Here is an 18,143-nt window from a genome sequence, read left to right on the forward strand (position 1 = left end):
TGGTTTCGTGAGGCGAATTTTGATAGGAATCTTGTAATTATTAAGCTACCCAACTGCATTTATGAGAAGCACTTTTGAATATATGTTACCTTGGCGGTTATAAAAGCTATTAATCGTTATTCCCACATGTCTAGTTGAGTAAGCTGTATGTTTAGAGAAGCACAAAAACTTGTTATTTTCAGAATTTCGAATTAAAATAGTAAAAAAGTATAAATAAAAATAAAAATAAATAAAATCATCTCATTTATTGTGTTTCGATGGAGTTCTCATGACTACGTGAGACAAACTACATCATCGAGTAAAATTTATTAGATATAATGATCTTATTATAAAGCAGCATGCAACTATAATCAAGAATAACGAAGTACCAGGAATTCTGAGAAGCTAATCTAGTCACATGTTGCCTTTTCTCACCTCCACCATCGGTTTTCGCTGTTAATACATCGCTTGGTTCTCCTTTCCCAGCTGAGTTGTAAGCAGTGAGGAAAAACTGGTAGCGAGTTCCGCACTGTAGATTAAGTGCCTCGAAGCTGTTATGTTCACCAGGAATTTGGGCTTCTTCCCACACGCTTCCCTCTTGCCTGCGATGAAGGAGATAGCCTGTTAAAAAGTTAAAGTTAATTAAGCGTCTCTAAGTGAACCATGTTCTGATTAATATCTAGAACTTTACCGCATGCATATCACGTGAAGGCAGGTGAAAGGAATGACGGACGTTAAGACGATGGAAATTTGTTTCATTATTCAATTTTATGCTTCAAGACAATACAATCGTTCACATCAGCCACGTTCGTTCATTTCTGCATATTTCGATACGTAAAACAATATAAACATTTGAAATGAATCGTATTTTGGGTACTATAAAAGGGTATTTTTATTTGTTCTCTATTTCTGTTGAATGATATGCTGAGAGTTTCTCACGAGCGATGCTTTAGTAGTTGAACTTTGTGAAATCTGCTAGAAGAAATTCGTTAAATGCACTATATTTATTTTAATCTCCTGATTATGTGTTATGAAATTATATGTTTGTGTGTTCAGAAGTAAAAACTCGTGAAAGCAACGAAAGTACAAAATTCCAATCTGAAGAAGAAATTGGAATTCTTACTAATTCGAACAGAATGGTGTATTATCTGACATCTAATTGAAGTATCCGTTTGTAGTATTAAATAACTATTAAATAAATAATTGCATATTAAAAATTCCATATGGACAGCTGCAGAATAATGTGTCATTATTATGACCGTTATACAGCATTAACGATTCTATAGCAACACTCAGTGGAAAATCACCCGATTTGATTTACGACTGGAAATTCTACCTAATCTGAATTAGGAAACGAAATCGAATGCTGTTGAGTTATCATATCAGTCAAAACTGAAAACATGTTTTTTTTTCCCTTTGAGGTAGATACTTGAATGCATTCTAAATTATTTATCACTAGAATGAAATTGTAAATATACAAGTTAGAAACTGCTTTTCTTTGGAGAAACTTTACTTCCCAGCTTCAAACTACATAAATAGTCGCTAACAAGGTAATCCTTGATTAGTTTTACAGTAAAGTAATGTACGAGTAATACAAGTATTTCTGTTTCTACTACTCTTTACATTGTTGTCTGTGAGATCAATGAATTCATCATGCATTTTCGCCCTTAATGTTTATAGTGAAAATGCATGCTGCTATCAATTTCATTAAAACCATTAATTTTCATTTAAAATTATATTAAAAATTTCCTCTTCGTTTCAGTTCAAATTACACCATCAAATTATTTAAATCAATATGTTAATATGACTGAATGATAAAATCTCATTATTCGTTTAATCATTGCATGAGGAGATTTGACATGGTCAATGTATTAATGAGGGTTTTTCAAAAATGCTGTAAACTTGGGAGAGGGTTTCTGTGCTCGTATTTGTAATAAAGTACTTATTATAAAGTTCTCAGTGCAGTACTACTGTTCCTACTGCTAATCGAAAAACTAGATATAAGCGTTTTATATTCATATAAGCACTGAGTATTTAATTACATACGAAAATTGGCTGAAAAGTTGTGATAATCACCATATAGGAATTGGGGTAGAACCATGTAACTTACACATTATTCTACATACTGTATTCCCCATGAAGTATTATGCACTTGTTACAACCCTGCTGCATCATTTGTAATCCTCTGAGAAAAACGTCTTTCCCTTGTTGCACAAACCAGTCCTCAGATGCAGATATGACTTCGTCATCAGTGGTAACGTAAGATGGGGCAAAGTCTGGCGAATAGGGCGGATGACGCAGACATTGAAAGCCCAAGTTGTGTATTGTCTGTTGGGTTTCATGACCAGTGTGAGCAGGTGCGTTGTCATGAAAAAAAAAAAACACCTTTGCTCCAGTTTTTTCCGGGAAAGTTCTTCCTTCAGTACCGTCTTCAATTCCTTCAGAGCTGTTTAATAAACTGCTGCTGTAACATTTTCATCTTTTTTAAGGTACTTGGCAAGGATTACAGCATCCATATCCCAAAAGACAGTGACAAAAACCTTCCCTGAGAACCTTTATGTTTCCACTCCATTGACTGTTGTTTGGTCTCTGGGTCATAGTGATGAAGCCATGTTTCATCAACAGTCAAAATATTTCCACTTGATTTCTCAAAATTTACCCAAAATCCCTTGAGATGACAGCACACGTTCTCTTTAGGTAGGCATTCAAATATATTGGGACAGCCACTTCTCTAAGAGCTTCTGCATGTCCAGATGATGGTGGATAATGACCTCCAATTCGTTCCCTGGATATCCCAAGAGACTTTTTGTAGCGATATGCTGGTCGGGTGTGCTCACGATGCACAGTTTTAAATTTGGCCAGCATCTGGTGACTGTTTAATATGCTGTAGCACAGTTACCTAAAGCCTCACACAAAGTTTGGTGAATCTCAGTTGAGAACTTTTATTGCAGCACGAAAATATGATGATGGCCTGCACTTCGGTGTCTTCGAATTTCTTCAAAACCTCTGACATGTCTTCTTATATATCCTAAAAGAAAAAGAACAAAATTATTAGAATTTCACATGGGAGGTTAAAGCGTTTTATGATATGTTCTTTCTTGTGGTTATATCAGTGCTTTAAAATCATTGTTGTTCTAGGTGTTTATCAGAAGTTTTCAGCTCCGCCTCGTATAACGCATTTAGTTTACATTATGTGTCAATGTTATATATTGAGTTTACATATATAAACATACTTCATACAACGCCTTTATAGGCTGAGGGATCCAAAGATTGTAGACTGACCTCCTTACAACGAGCAAATGTTAATACCTTCCTGCCAAACTATCGCAAACGAGTGTGGTAATTCAGTTACTGTAGCAAATTCCATCGTTGCACTTTTTATAGAAAACCGATAGTTTTCTAACAGAAATATTAGAAATCGTAAATTGTAATAGTTGAGAAGGATTTTAAAGAACGATTCCCGGCTAAGGAAATTAAACCATTTCAATCTCTTCGGTTCTGTGTTACAAAGGACCGAAGATCCCACTTGAAGAAATGTATGTCAATGTTACAGTGGAATTATGTATTCGTATCCACTGTAATATATTTCGCTGTTTTAAACCCACATTTTACTCATTAACTATGAGATTCTTCGACCTGATCATTCAGTGGGTAATCATAAATTACGGCACTTAACCTCTGTTGGAGGGACAGGAAGATTCATGCATCCAAATAAATGAAATGAATGAGTAACAGGAACAAATCTATGGAGAATACAGTATATGTTCGTTCTAAGAAACATCGCGGATAGCTAAGAATTTAATTATTACTATCTAAAAAATCAAATAGTTATTTTTTCTCAAAATGAATTTTAAATTCTTACACGAAATGAACTCACCTGTTACCGGATTTCCGTTGCTAATGTCCGTATTCCAAGTGAGGTGAAGTGAAGAAGTTGTGCTGTCCAGTACAGTAAGTGATGGTGTTGTGGGAGGATCTAACGAATAAATACAATATAATTTTAATGAAACTGAATTATTTCGCTACACAGTAGAAGAAAATAATTTTTTCCTAATGTAAGGGAAACTATAAACATTAAAATGAAGCAAAAATTGATGTTCCGCATGTTATAAGCATTTTCTGATTATTCATGTAAAAATAAAAGTGCGATAACTTTTATACGTAATTGGTACATTTTCTCTTCTCCATTTCCGAAAAATGCATCTTGCTTGTTTTTGTAATACGAATATCATATTCAGCAGGGTAATCTATTCAGCCCATTTTACTTCATACATTTAGCATAGTGGCTTGTTAGAGATAAATTTCTTATAAATCTAATTTTGGTAAGGAGAGGTAGTTAATCCTATCTCCGTAGTCTGCAATATCCGTGAAAGCCTATATTTTCCGAGTCGTTTGTCTGTTTTACAACAGAAAAATCCTGCTACCTCTATATAAGATGGGCTAACTCTCTTTCAGTTAGAAGAAGAAGAAAAAGAAGAGAAAAACCTATTTAAATAGTTCATTGCGTGCGGTTTGCATTCCTAGTCAGGATTTGAACACTGTCTTTGAAGCCGTCGTTTTTTCGGCTACGAGACCGATATATCTTAAAATGTTTATATTATATTTGTTAAATTTATGATGTTTATATATTTTTCACATAAAGACAGATTTAGTTTATTTATATATAGCCAAAAACTTCGCTTAACTTATAAAAGAACTTTACTCGAACCTACCGTTCTCTAACGTCTGCACAACAACTTCGTCTGAAGGTGGACCTGCTCCTTTACTGTTGAAAGCTTGAACAATGATACTGTACTTTGTAAATCTCCTCAGTCCTGTTACATGACATTCCTCCTTAAAATCTTCTAAGATTTCCATCGTTTTGTAAACATAAGGTTCAGACGATTCAAGAATTTTATAACCCACGTAGTATCCTTTTACAACACCATGCTGAAGATCCGAACTAGGAGGCTGGAATTTGCAAAATAGATAAATAAATAAATAAAATAACATAAAATATAAGGTTTTATCGTTATTATGGTATTCACTTCAGCACTCTGTATATACAATATACCTGATCCATCAAGACATTTAAATTCTGAACTATTTTAACTATCCTTGTTGGATGGACTACAATAATCATTAATCGACAGACAGACAGACACACTATTTGTTATTATTATAGGCCTTAAATCAGGGTGGCAATATAATCACGAGTGACAACTCTCAAATTGTCCTGATTCAAATTTTATAATTTGATAGCACATATATTCTAATGTGGTTTTAGGTTTGGGAAGGAAAACACAAGCATGCAGGAAAAAAACCCTCAAAATTACATATTATTATCTCGATAAACAAAGAATGCTTTTAAAAGCTAAAAACAATTATTGAGTAATCACTATTAACAAACTTATGTTAATAAAATCACATTCCTCACTTCATGTATGAGGCATTATGCAGAAAATTCACCGAAAACAATTTATCGAAAGACAAATCATTGAAAGCCGATAATTCATCGAAAAATTATAAATCGTGAACACTTGTCAGACTAATGAATTATAATGCGCGAGGAGTCTGTTTATCAAAAATAATTTCAGCTTTTATTGTATTAAATAATTCTGTTGAAGCTTATCTAACAACAGATTTATGCATAAGAAAAAGCGAGGAGGTAACTTGTTTTGTCTATACACAAATGGGAAAAGTATTAGAAACAAAGTAGTTAAATTTGTTGCTTTGGTCAATTGGTTGTGGCCTAAAACTGTAGATAGATAGAAGAGGAGAAAGACTATTATTAATGATATCAGATGACTAGAATCCAGTTAGAATAGAAACTCAAGAGAGCAGCAATGCTAATAATGTATTGCGTGTTAGTGTATTAGTGACTTAAGACTATAGACTTTCTAGTGTGAGGCGAGGACTAACAGGAAAAAATATATGGTTCGATGTTGACTAGACCTGGAGGTTCATTTTCTAGGGATGAAGAGATGCATAGCCAACTAACCCTGAAGTGTACTAAACTAGCAACACTTAAATTATTCGAATATTGATTGGGTAGCACAGAAAATTCATGATAAGAACGAAAGAAACTTTACTGAGCTATTGCGAGACAGTTTTCTCAAACAGGATGCGATGAAGTCGAGGTTAAAGAGTATTAGATTTCATCATAGCGTCAGAAGGTGTTTCAGTTAAGGATGTGACTATTTTTCCATTAGTTCGTGATAGCTATCAAAGTAGCCAACTATACAGATGTTTCAATCAGGATGATGAACTACAAATCTCCAACTCAGGAGAACACGATTAATGTTCAATAGTATCGATTACTGAACAGCAAGGTTTATCATGTGTCCCTAGGATTCGAAGAATGAAATGAATGAACAATCTTATTAAGCACGAGGTCCATAAGAAGAAGATGCTATGGAATGAATATCGTGAGGATAAGAGCAAGAGCAGTAAGGAGATATACGAAGCGCATATTAGAAAAGTTACGTGTATTGCACAGAAAGCTGAGTATTGGCTGCAGGCTAAATGCAACCCAAAAGATTTTTTATCCTTATACTTCAAATAAAAGAAAAAATGCGGAAGAATAATTTTAATGAACGCAGAAATTACGTTTGTATCAGAGATATAAGCAGTAGTTCAAGTAATGAGGGTTCACTTCGCCAAGATCTCTCTGCCAAACTGGTATATGTAACATGAAAAATGCAGTGTTACTTCTACATTAGATGAAGAGATAAAGGTGAAATGAATAAGAGATTCTAGAACTATTTAATAAATGGATAAGAATTCGGCAACAGGAACAGATGGGATATCGGCTCGTATGCTTACCCATTGCAAGGGTGGTGTCTGATGTGTCTAACTATCGACGTATCAATATCTCTGGAGTGACCGAAGATTTCAGAGAAGTTAGGAAGAACTAGTATACAGAAATGGATAGAAAAAAAAAAGCTATACTTTCCGAGGAACAGCATGAATTTGCTGAAGGGAGGTCATGTATGAGCAATTTCCCCATATCTTATAATAAAATTGAGGCTGAGTTGGATAAAGAGAATGGATACATTTAGATTCTGTTGGATTTTTGCTATGGCATTTGATAGGATATCATACGAAAGGTATACACTGGAGAATATGGGATTGGAATGTAAAGTATTGTCCTAGATAAGTGAGTAGCTGGTAGATAGTTATCAGAAAGTGGTATATGGGGAGTGAATAATTTCAAAAATGAATAATTGGGGAAATATCGAGCTGTAGTGCGGGAGAAAATGACATTAATGTGAGCAAAATGTTATGCGATTGTAAAATGATTCAGGTTTTTCGATTATGTTTACATTGCGCATTACATAAAATAATGCGATGCAAAAACATATCACATTAAGCTGACATTCTTCAAGGAGATATTAAGCAGATTGGTCCTTTTGCAAGACTAATTACTACTACCGCCATACAACATTGTCTACAGTGGAACGCAACTGGTCAGTGGAAAGATTTCGCACATAATGTAAAATTTTGTCTTCCAAATCTGCTAATTGAAGAACTTTACCCCGATACGCCACGCTTTTTACACAACCCCAAAGCCAAATTTAACAGGGGGTTCAGGTATGGTGAAAGCGGTTGCGGGGCCATTTCATAGAAAATGAGCGACCGATTACTCTATTCTATGAGAAATTTTGTCGAATTAATTCTTGAACTTCACGTCCTATGTGGGGAGGTTTCATTGTGAGCGAATGAATGAGAATTGTGAGCGAAATAAACATAATCGAATAACTTCGTTTGTCATTGATTCCAAATCATTTCATAATCACAAACCATCGGGTTCAAATTAATGTAATTTTCCCTATTTGTCATTTTTGAACTTTTTTTGGCTGTCAAAATCTCTTTCCATTATTTGGTTAGCGTACTCACCAAGTTTGAGTGTATTTCGTCTTCTGGTTATCTCGCCAGATTGCTACGAATAGGAGTACTTTAATTTGAAACACCCCGTTTTGTTACCGAACGTTTAGAAACAATATTTCTATAGAAAATTGTTATTTCGATGAATTATGAAATAAATTCTTTGAAAAATTATCGGTGAATTGTTTTTCGATTACCTGCTTTTGCTACGAATTTTTGCACGATAAACTGGTATTCAGTTAATTCTTTATTTGATGAAATGCCTTTTCGAAGAATTGATGTTCGATTAATAGTTTATTTGATGAAATGCCATTTTGATGAATTACCATACTAATAGTGTTTTTTTTAATTGTTTATTCGACGAATTGCTTTCTTCAATTAATTGTCGTTCGATAAATTTCCATTCGGTAATATACTACTGTTCGATAAATTGTCATTGGATCGGTTTTCGATGATTTTTTCATGGAATCGTATGCGGCGCTTGTGAATTTTGATACTCAGCTTACATTTCCCTCTCTTCTTCATTATCAAGTATCCTTTATTTTATTTCATTTACATATTATTTAGTTTAGTGCTTCCGTATACATTTATATACAAAACATAAGAATACATTTGACGAAATCAGTTATGCTAAATTAGATAGTCATTCTTAATTTTTATTTTATTTTTATGTGACCCCCATCCACGAAAGGATCTTTTTTATTTTCATTAATTTTATATTTTTTGTAATTTTTTTTTCATTTATTACCTTTTCCCAAAATCCTGCTGTAAAAACCGAATGTGGAACGTTTTTCAAGTAAGTGGGGTAAGAGTCTCAAATATCTTCCTATCCTATCTTCCACCCAAAACAGTGCAATTCTTTCCTAAAGTTTCATAAATTTTCAACCTTATGGTTGAATACCTATGACCATTCCACATACTTTCAACCGTAAAGATAAAAAAGAATACTTGTTCCAACCTAACTTCACTATGTTTTATTAAGCTGTGAACCTTGTTCAGCAGAGAGCAATAAACTCCTTTGTCTTATATCCGATAATTACTTATACAATTCATTTAATAAAATCTAGTTTCTCCATTCTCTGTTAGATAAATTCCAATAAATGTCCCAATTCTCAATAGGGACATTTATTGGAATTAATAAATTCCAATCAACCATAATCCAAGCCTGAATAATAATTGGAATAACTTTCCTTTTTCTGACAATGAAATGTTTGTTAATTAAATTTAAAATCTGAACTTTCTTCTGTCTTACCAATAAGATTGCTGAACTTATAATTTCAAAGTATTAAATATCAAATTATTCAAATACTTCACCATCAATCATCAATTTCCTGATATTTACCCTAAGGGGATGTTCAGGGTATACGAAAAAAAAAATTCATACCGGATACGCTTACTGGATAGAACATTAAATACTATTATGGATAGAACATTAAATTATTTTTAATGTTCTATCGATAATAATTATCTATAAATATCCATAATTTCCTATCCATATTCAAATGTTGTATTCATTAACCGGTTACAAAACCTATGACATAATCCATCAAATAATTTCGTTAATATAAATTTCCCATCGAATTTTGAAGTTTCCCTGTCCAATTTTTAATCTTTAGGATGATCTTTTATAGGATTGAGGTCACCTAGGCAATTAACTACGCTACCCAGCCGCCTATCATTAACAAAGTCGGAAATTATATTCTTAATATATGAAGCGAAATCGTTTATGAACATATTAAAAATACAAGAATTCTAACACCAAACTCTTGGGTAACTTTCTCCTAGTTCTTATATGATTACCATAGAAACACTATTTCCTGTAGTTTATCTGTCAACCAATTTCCTGCCAGCGATCATGAATACTGATTTGACAGATTTATGTGGGTTCTTATGCGAAAGTTGGCAAAGGCTTTGATAGCGCTCCTCATAAGATTAATGTGGAACGTGTTCCAAATAAATCACACCTTAGCTATTACCTGAGTCATTTTCCCTCGTTACCACTTCATAAAAAAGTAACCACGTCTGTCAGACTCCTCTTAAGAAACCATCTCGTGTATCCTCCACAACGCGATGACGATCAATGGTGTCCTGGATGCAATTCCTAATTGATTCTTAATTTACCCTGATGTTCCTTTAATTTACTTCGCTATAACTTTGATAAGACTAACTGATAAATAATTCTCCATTATCATGAACAGTCTTATTAAATGAAATAATTCATACGAATTTCCAATCAGAATATCTGTTGCTGCCAAAAGTTATGTATACACTACATCCTATATTATCGTTGCCAAATAATTTATATCTAAGTTACTTCTTCCTATACTACATCAATAAAGATTTGTTCTTTCCAGCAGTGTTCTTTTAGATGACTATACTTTAGATTTACTTTCATTAATTAATTTTTTCCCAACTCCAACTGTCATTTACTATTTTTAATTATTACCCAATATAATGCATCACCAAATTCCCTCGAGTATATTAACGTATATTAATATACTTCAGGGAATATACTTAAAAATAACTATCCTATCTCGAACTTGTTCCAATATTTTTACTACTTGTTGTACAGTATTAGAGGCTATAGAAAGTTCTTTCACTCGGTTACGAAGCAAATTATACTTACCAAGATATTATATTCTCGTTTAATCCTTTACTCGAGTTTGAACAAACAAAGTTTGCGCGTGAAGTATAATCCCCACTAGGCTACTTGTGTGTGTATATATAGAGACGGTTGACTATATATCAATTGCCTCGGTTATACACATTTTTTGGTATTTGTATGTGGAATACATATATATGAGTTCTGCATTAACCCAACCTTGGTATCTATCTGGGTCTGGCTTCCACCGATGAGAACTCAATAAAGGCATAGCAATATGCACTTCCTTATGGATGGATGCTTTGCATGAAGGAAAGGAGGCAATTGACGTGAAATAAATAGCTTTTGCATACATATAACCTAACTACGATGATACATCATGCGCCAACTTTCTTTGCTTGCACTTGGGTAACATATTAAATAAGACTATAATTTTTGTGAAATATAATTTAGAGTATTACGAATTGCTTTGTTATTGCTGTCAAAAGCTCTCATACTGAAATTCCAAATTAGTAGCAAATAGCTTTTCATCTGCTTAAATAAGAAGTTCATACGATCACTTCTTCTACTACCACAGCACATTCTCCTACTCTACTGCACAAACTGCTTATTCATGAAACATATTATTTCGAACTCCGCTCGCTGCAGTGAAGAGAAATTCACTGTATGATATATCTAATAGTCTGAAACTTGCATGATAAGCAATAACGGCATAACACTTTCTTTTCTTCCTTTTCTCTATTTGGTCTATTCTCTTGCAGTTTATATCCAGAACAATAAGTCATAACCCAGCAATTTTCTTAATATATTAATTAATTTTTCCAATTAATGATCTACAAAATATTAGCTATTTTATGCTTCGATCATTAATATATATAAGAGTATCTTCATCCCTACTTCTGTCAGTTTTCATTCCTTTCCTTTGGTTTATTTTCTAAATTTTTATAAAAGGTAACAAATTTTACGATCTTATTTGGAAGCATCTAGATGATGCTATCACCACTAAACCATTTCTGATTATAATCTTCTCTGTAAAACCTGTGTGTGTATGTATGTATGTATGTATATATATATATATATATATATATATATATATATATATATATATATATATATATATATATATATATATATATATATATATATATATATATATATATATATATATATATATATATTGTAGTCTATTATGAATCATTTAAAACTGGAGTTTTAAATGATTCATAATTGGTATGTAAGCCTCGGAATTTTCTTTTCCACACAGCTTAAATTACATAGCTTGCTCTAGATCAAAGTAAAACTCGATTAAAATTATTATTACTTAACCTACATAAAATTCTCTCTCTCTCTCTCTCTCTCTTTCTCACCATACAATCAACAAAGATTGTTATGCCGAATCATGAAAGGAGAATCAGCACCTAACACAGAGAGAGAGAGAGAGAGAGAGAGAGACAAAGCAAAGTACCCTGCTTATTAGATGGCGCATCCTTTTCAATAAGGGATTAAACCGCCAGAAAATCAGCTGATTTCATCCTACTCATAATTAGAATTATCCGCCCCCATTTGTTGCTTTCAATCCCAGAGCAACTGCTTCAACCACTTTTCCTTTATTGCCTAAGCTATTCTAAAAAGAATGACCTGTTTAATAAATTGCTAAATTTATTAAACAAGTTATTATATTTTTATTAAATTGTTATCTTTTTACTATAAAGATAACTATTTCTACCTTTATGTGATCTGCTATAAAGTAACCCAATAGTTGAATAACTTTTAGTAACTTCCTCTCATAGTGTACAGTTCATTGTGCTCTTCTAGTTCTATATTTTGCTATCTGCTGTCTTTTGCAGATAACAAAATATATGAGCAATGAAATAAATTATGTTATTAAACCTATTTTTATTTTAAATAACGTTAAGAAATCAGTATAATTTTTGTGATTCTTTAAAACATTTTATTACTAGAAACCGTAGAATAAAACAAGCATTATTCTCAAAGTCTAGAGAATTAAGTTATTCATTGAACGAATAGAAAAATATGAAAAAAAAGAAGAAACATTCAGCATTGAAATTATATCATTAATTAGCAAAATGAAAGTTATAAGAAGCTTGAATTTATAAATTCTGTGTCATATGAAATATGCAAAATTTGTGTATACTGTTATTTTAGAATTTTTCTCTCGAGTAACAAAACCCAATGAGTGTATATTCTCATTAACATACACATTTGCCTTTATGAAAAGTTATCCAATTCTCCAAGCGAGCGAGCATGTGACCAAATGAATGTAAGAATCTATCTCCATCTACAAGCAGATGCCTAGTAAGTGGGAAAATGGGACCGAACAGAATTTTCTGTAACCAAAGGAAGTATTTTACCTGTTCTACCAAATCGTTCACAAGAAAAACTTAAATATAATTTAGCTGACTCATTTCATTTAGTACTTTTTTTCCACACATACTAGGTTCATATCACAGAATAGCGAATGCATTTCGCTTGGTTTTATTCTTCACTTAGCTGTTATAAGCGTTACTACGAAAGAACTGCCCCATCTGTGAAATTTATGGGCCGTGAATTGTAAACCAGCTAAATGCTGTCAAAAAAGTCATGTTTCGAAAGATAAGGATCTCAAGTAGGAAAACCCATATCGCCTTTTGGATGACCTTTTATCCTGATAGGAAGAAGTTGAGCTCACAGGACGTAGCACATAGTGAGGAGAATATTTGTAAACATTTCCTTTAAACTGTTCTCAACTGCTCATTTCATAGAGATATTATAAATTTCATTATATAAATTTGCATCCAGGTTGTTGTTTTTTATCAAAATCCATCCCATAATCAGATTATAGTCTTGACTTTTTTTAATCAAATAATCTTTGACTTGGTTTATTTCCTTGAAGAGATGTTTTCAATTTAAAGAAGCGAACTTGACGTGCTCTTTTTTATGAAACAATCCTATCCGTTCTTTGTGTCATTATCAGTGTTTATCATTAATAGCTATCTAAAAGATGCCCTTATTTGCATTTTAGAAATTTATTGAATTAGTTTAGAATAATTTAAGATCGTGAATTATAGACTTACGTTAGTGAGTACAGGAGTGGTAAACCCGAGGTACCTGATGCTGGACTGTATCTTACTTTATGTAATTTGCATATGTTATATTTTTAATAGACTTGTCTCTATCATTCTTTCCTTCTTTATTTCTTTCTTTTCTTTCTCCTTCTCCCCAATGCTATCCGAGTATTCGAGAGCTAGGGGTGAATCTTACCTATTTTACTATTTCTTTTCGTCTTATACAGTGGGATCGGCCTTCTCTCCCATGTAGTTGCCTCTCCTAGTAGACTAAAACAGTAGAGGTTATGTGTATCATCTGTCCTTAATTACCTACTATTAGATATGAAGAAAAAACCTTATAGAATGTCATATCAGCTCGTTCGTCGGCACAAACAAGGACCGCGTCATCTTTTGGAGACACCATGAACTAAAGATTATGAAAAATGTGTTACTAGTGAACATGAACTTTCCATGAATGTAAAGACATTTAAATCCTAATTTACTCTAAGAAACAGATTTATGATCGGAACATAGAATGTTAGATCATTATATCAACATGGTTAATTCAAGATTCTGCAATATCAATTAGCGCAATCGTTGGTATATGTAGAAGAAGATGGGCAGAATCTGGAGAATTAAGAACAAAGGAAACAAATGTTTTTCTTTTTAATCAGGTACTCCAGAAAGAGGGCAAGGAATTGCTTCCGTGGTCCAAAAGAATATTAAACGCTGTGTCATATACTTTAAACCTATGAATAATAGACTTGAAGTCATAAGGTTAAAGAGTAAACCACTAAATATATATCTATTATACAAATATATGCACCAACAACCTATGATAATTAGGAAATGGATAATTTTTATGGCCAAATGAATAAACTGATCCGTTCCTTGAAACACTTAAGAAAGAATTTCTAACAGTACAAAGGTACTAGAATGCAAAACGTGGAACAGATATAGGAAGGAATTTTTGTCCCTTTATCGTTTTTTTTTTGGATTATGAGAAACAAATGACGGGAATAAGAAACTAATAGAATTTACTATGTAGAATGATCTAACCATAACTAGCACACTTTTCCCGCATAAACGTCACGAAAGTGGTCCGGATCACTCCGAATGGAAGACCTCGGAATCTAATTGATTATATACTTATAAAATCTAAAGATAAAACCGGTATAAACTCATCAAGAACTAGGGTTTTACTAGTACTGACATTAGAAGTGGCCATAATTTAGTGATAGCAACATTTATGTTGAAATTTGGATTTAAAACCACGAGAGGTAAATCAGAAGAGAAAAGTTTAACCTCACACACCTGAAATCAAATACCAGTAAATAATTATTTAAAATGAATCTTTCTTCTGCTCTCTGAAATCCCTGGTGAAAAGAGGAGGGTCCAAGATGAAGATGAAAAGAGGTTTCTGGCATTTGAAATGAGTGTGAATCCTAAAGATACCATACACTAAGCACATCACAAATTTTGAAGTAAGACAAAGAATCAGTTCTTTTGCCGGAAAAGAGATAACATCATAGTTAAAGTTCGAAGGAAACAACTTATGTGGCTTGTCCATATCAGTAGATCAAATGATCTACCAATGCAAGTTCTTGAAAGACTCATTCCAGAAACTCGAAAAAGAGGCAGACCTCGAATATACTATATAGACAATATTAAAAAAATGCAACAAGTGCTTCACTTATATAATGTAACAAGTGCTTCACTTATAATTTCAGAGTTGCACAGTGTAAATCAAGGACTGAGTGGAACATTTCTGTGAGGAATATTTCCTAATATCTACTGTACGGTTCTTTGTGCAATATGAAATGAAGAAGAAGAAATTTAATATCGCAGGCAAACACGGGTTTATTATCTGTTTTAACAGATTATGTTACAGGTTGGTACAGTCCATGACTAGAAATTTCGTCAGTAGATGCGAGTAATATAGAATTCTGTTTTTTTTTTTTTTTGTGGAGGGGATTGCTTCTATATACTATTTCCTGTTAGTGATGTTCTAACCGTTAAACTCCCGTAAAACATCGATTCTTATTAGGGTGAAAAAAAACTAGTAATAAGCCTACGTTTCACAAACATTTGACACATAATGGCAAGTAATGAGAACTTATAACACCTTTACCACGAGTTGCCCAAGTCGTGAAGATACTTCAGGCGTAAACTTTGTTTGCTTACACTTGGATAAAGGATTAAGTTAAATATATAATTTATAGTCTAACCAAGTGAAAAAAAAACTTCAACATATTAATAATTTCAAATGAAATTATATTCAACAAATTGATTAAATAAATATTTGTTAATGAATTATAAATAGCATGTTCAATAAATATTGGCAGTTCAAATTTTATAACACTATATTTACTTAATAGCTCAAACAGACATTTACCAAACTTTGTACTCAAAGTATTAATTAAATACTTCCATAAATCTATAAAACCTGCTTGCATAGTGCATGCAATAAGTATGTTTACCAAAGACGTTCCAACATTTTATTGCACAAAACAAACCCACTTTGTAATTCTCTGTATATGCGTGCACGTTACTAATTTCAAAGATTTAATTAAATTTTATGATTTCGAGAAAGTAAGCATTTTTTTAAGGAGCAAAAAAGCATAAATGCCTTACCTTCCAAGTAACTTTTAGTGACTGAGAACTGGTAGGGAGTGCTCTAATTTTAACCGGTGGACCACCAGGAGCTGGAAAAGATAATTGCTTGCTGTATTATTTCCTTGGGAATTTAGGTTTAATAAACAGAATTTCAGGTGAGTGCACTTTTAATAAGTGTTTTAATTCAGTTCTTTTTTAAGCGCATTTACTTTCATTCAGAGTTGACAGAAAATGCTACAAGAAAAGTGAAAATTCCTTACAAGTCAAGTAACAAAACTTCTAAATTATTGTTTCGTAGTTTAATATTTGAAACGTAATTATATTCTCTAAAACATACTTTTAAAAGAGGTACTGAAATAAATCGTTTAAGAGTGTATAAACTGCTTTTAAGACTTGTCTCCTCTCTCTCACTTTCTCCCTGCAGGATTCTTGTGATAATCTGCATTCCCAAAACCGAAAATACAGAAAATAACACCCTAAATTACTTTTCTTTTTTTTATTATGATACAGAAAAAGGTTGTTATTGAAATATGAGAGATATAATGAAATATTTTCTCTCTCTCTCTTTGAGCGTAACAAATTTCATTCGAGACATTTGAAATAATACGTTCATTATTACAAATCTCATTAAATTTTGATAGTGAGAAGAGAGAGAGAGAGATCCGTTTGTGTTTCGTATTTAATTTATAATGCATAGTAAGGCTTATATATAACTCTTCATTTGAAGATGCTACAAGTTGATTTAAAACCATGATAAATTAAGATTATCTTGTAAATTTTAAATTTTTTGCAAGGAAGTAATTTTTCTTAATTTGTTGTAAATTTGAATTAAATGAATTCAAACCCAGCTGAATTATTCAAGTGAAGCGGAACCCTATCATAACAGAAATGTAATAAATGTTCTAAAATTCTCTTGCAACTAAGTCATCAAGTAACACACTTCCAACATTTCTGCGCACAATATGATTGATGCAATTGTTAACTACTACAGGGCTAGTTAGTATACTTTCCGATAATTCACTAAACAGGTCACATTGACTCTTAGCCTGGCATGCATCTTCTGAACAATATTTTGGGATTACTGATGTCCATAATATTATCTGAGACAGCCAGATAGATAAAATTCTGTATATTTATATAGTTTATATAAATGATACGTCATTGACTGATGTGGCATGAAAGTGTAACATCAAATGCAATGCTGTCATGCCGGATTTTGTTTGGAAAGTCAAGGATTTCAGCCTCATCGAGAACCATTTGTAAATTGCTTTGTTGAAGTTATCACAACAAATTACAGTCATCCTCCTACTTTCAGCGTGATCACTACAACAACCATATCTGTTGCATGGTACCAAAATACCACTAACAAGGACAAGACAAGATAAATAATTACGTATATTTAAATTTTTGATTATTGACTTCCCAATAAAAACGCTCAGAGAGAAAATTGTTTATTTTAATTTTTTTTTCTCGCCCATCCTAGGATGGGTTGAGTCCCCTCCTGATGAGGGGTTACTGGCTTATTAATGCAGCCGGTTCGCCACTCCTTTGCTGCATCCCCTAACGGCGATGTTCATGATTGTAATCTGTGTGTTCACGGGAAGGACGGTTAGCCTGCTTGAGGGATGAAAAACCCCAGATAAACTGAGGGAAAAACCCTGCTGTCCATGCCCAAGACCGGCTAACTTGGCTATGGCTGAGGAAGATCCTTCAGCTCCTCACTTCGTCGATGGGAATCGAACCTAGGACACTCCTTCCCCAGGCATGTAGTTGCGAAGCGCATGGCCACTAGGATAACGGCGCGGACTTTTAATATTTAAATGACTATAATTTCCCAATAATTTTCTCACATTGAGTTTAGTTGTGAACGTTTGTTTTAATATAACTCTAAATAGAAATCAAAAATTGCATGATTAGCGGCCTCTTAAATAGCGGTGCTGGGCTGGTTAGCCGAGTGGTTATCGTATACAGTTTCCAGAAGGATATCCAGATCCATGTCCATGGCGGGTTGAATCCTACCATGGGCATGGATG

At 32.9% G+C, this 18,143-nt stretch overlaps 1 protein-coding gene across 1 annotated transcript in view; it reads right to left on the reverse strand.

Moving 5' to 3' along the window:
- Positions 1-18,143, reverse strand: part of LOC150094603 (cell adhesion molecule Dscam1-like) — a 435,546-nt gene that overhangs the window by 40,428 nt on the left and 376,975 nt on the right. Inside the window, exons 16-19 of the mRNA XM_090411127.1 lie at positions 16,129-16,199; positions 4,692-4,929; positions 3,857-3,955; positions 415-600 (exon numbers count right to left, since the gene is read on the reverse strand). Of these exons, the coding sequence (XP_090267253.1) occupies positions 415-600; positions 3,857-3,955; positions 4,692-4,929; positions 16,129-16,199 (594 nt within the window). The remainder of the gene's footprint in view (positions 1-414; positions 601-3,856; positions 3,956-4,691; positions 4,930-16,128; positions 16,200-18,143) is intronic.

Source organism: Typopeltis vanoorti, chromosome 21 (genome assembly GCF_054136105.1).
Source record: "Typopeltis vanoorti isolate ZY-2024b chromosome 21, IOZ_Tvanoo_1.0, whole genome shotgun sequence".
In the NCBI taxonomy this organism is placed as follows: domain Eukaryota; kingdom Metazoa; phylum Arthropoda; class Arachnida; order Uropygi; family Thelyphonidae; genus Typopeltis; species Typopeltis vanoorti.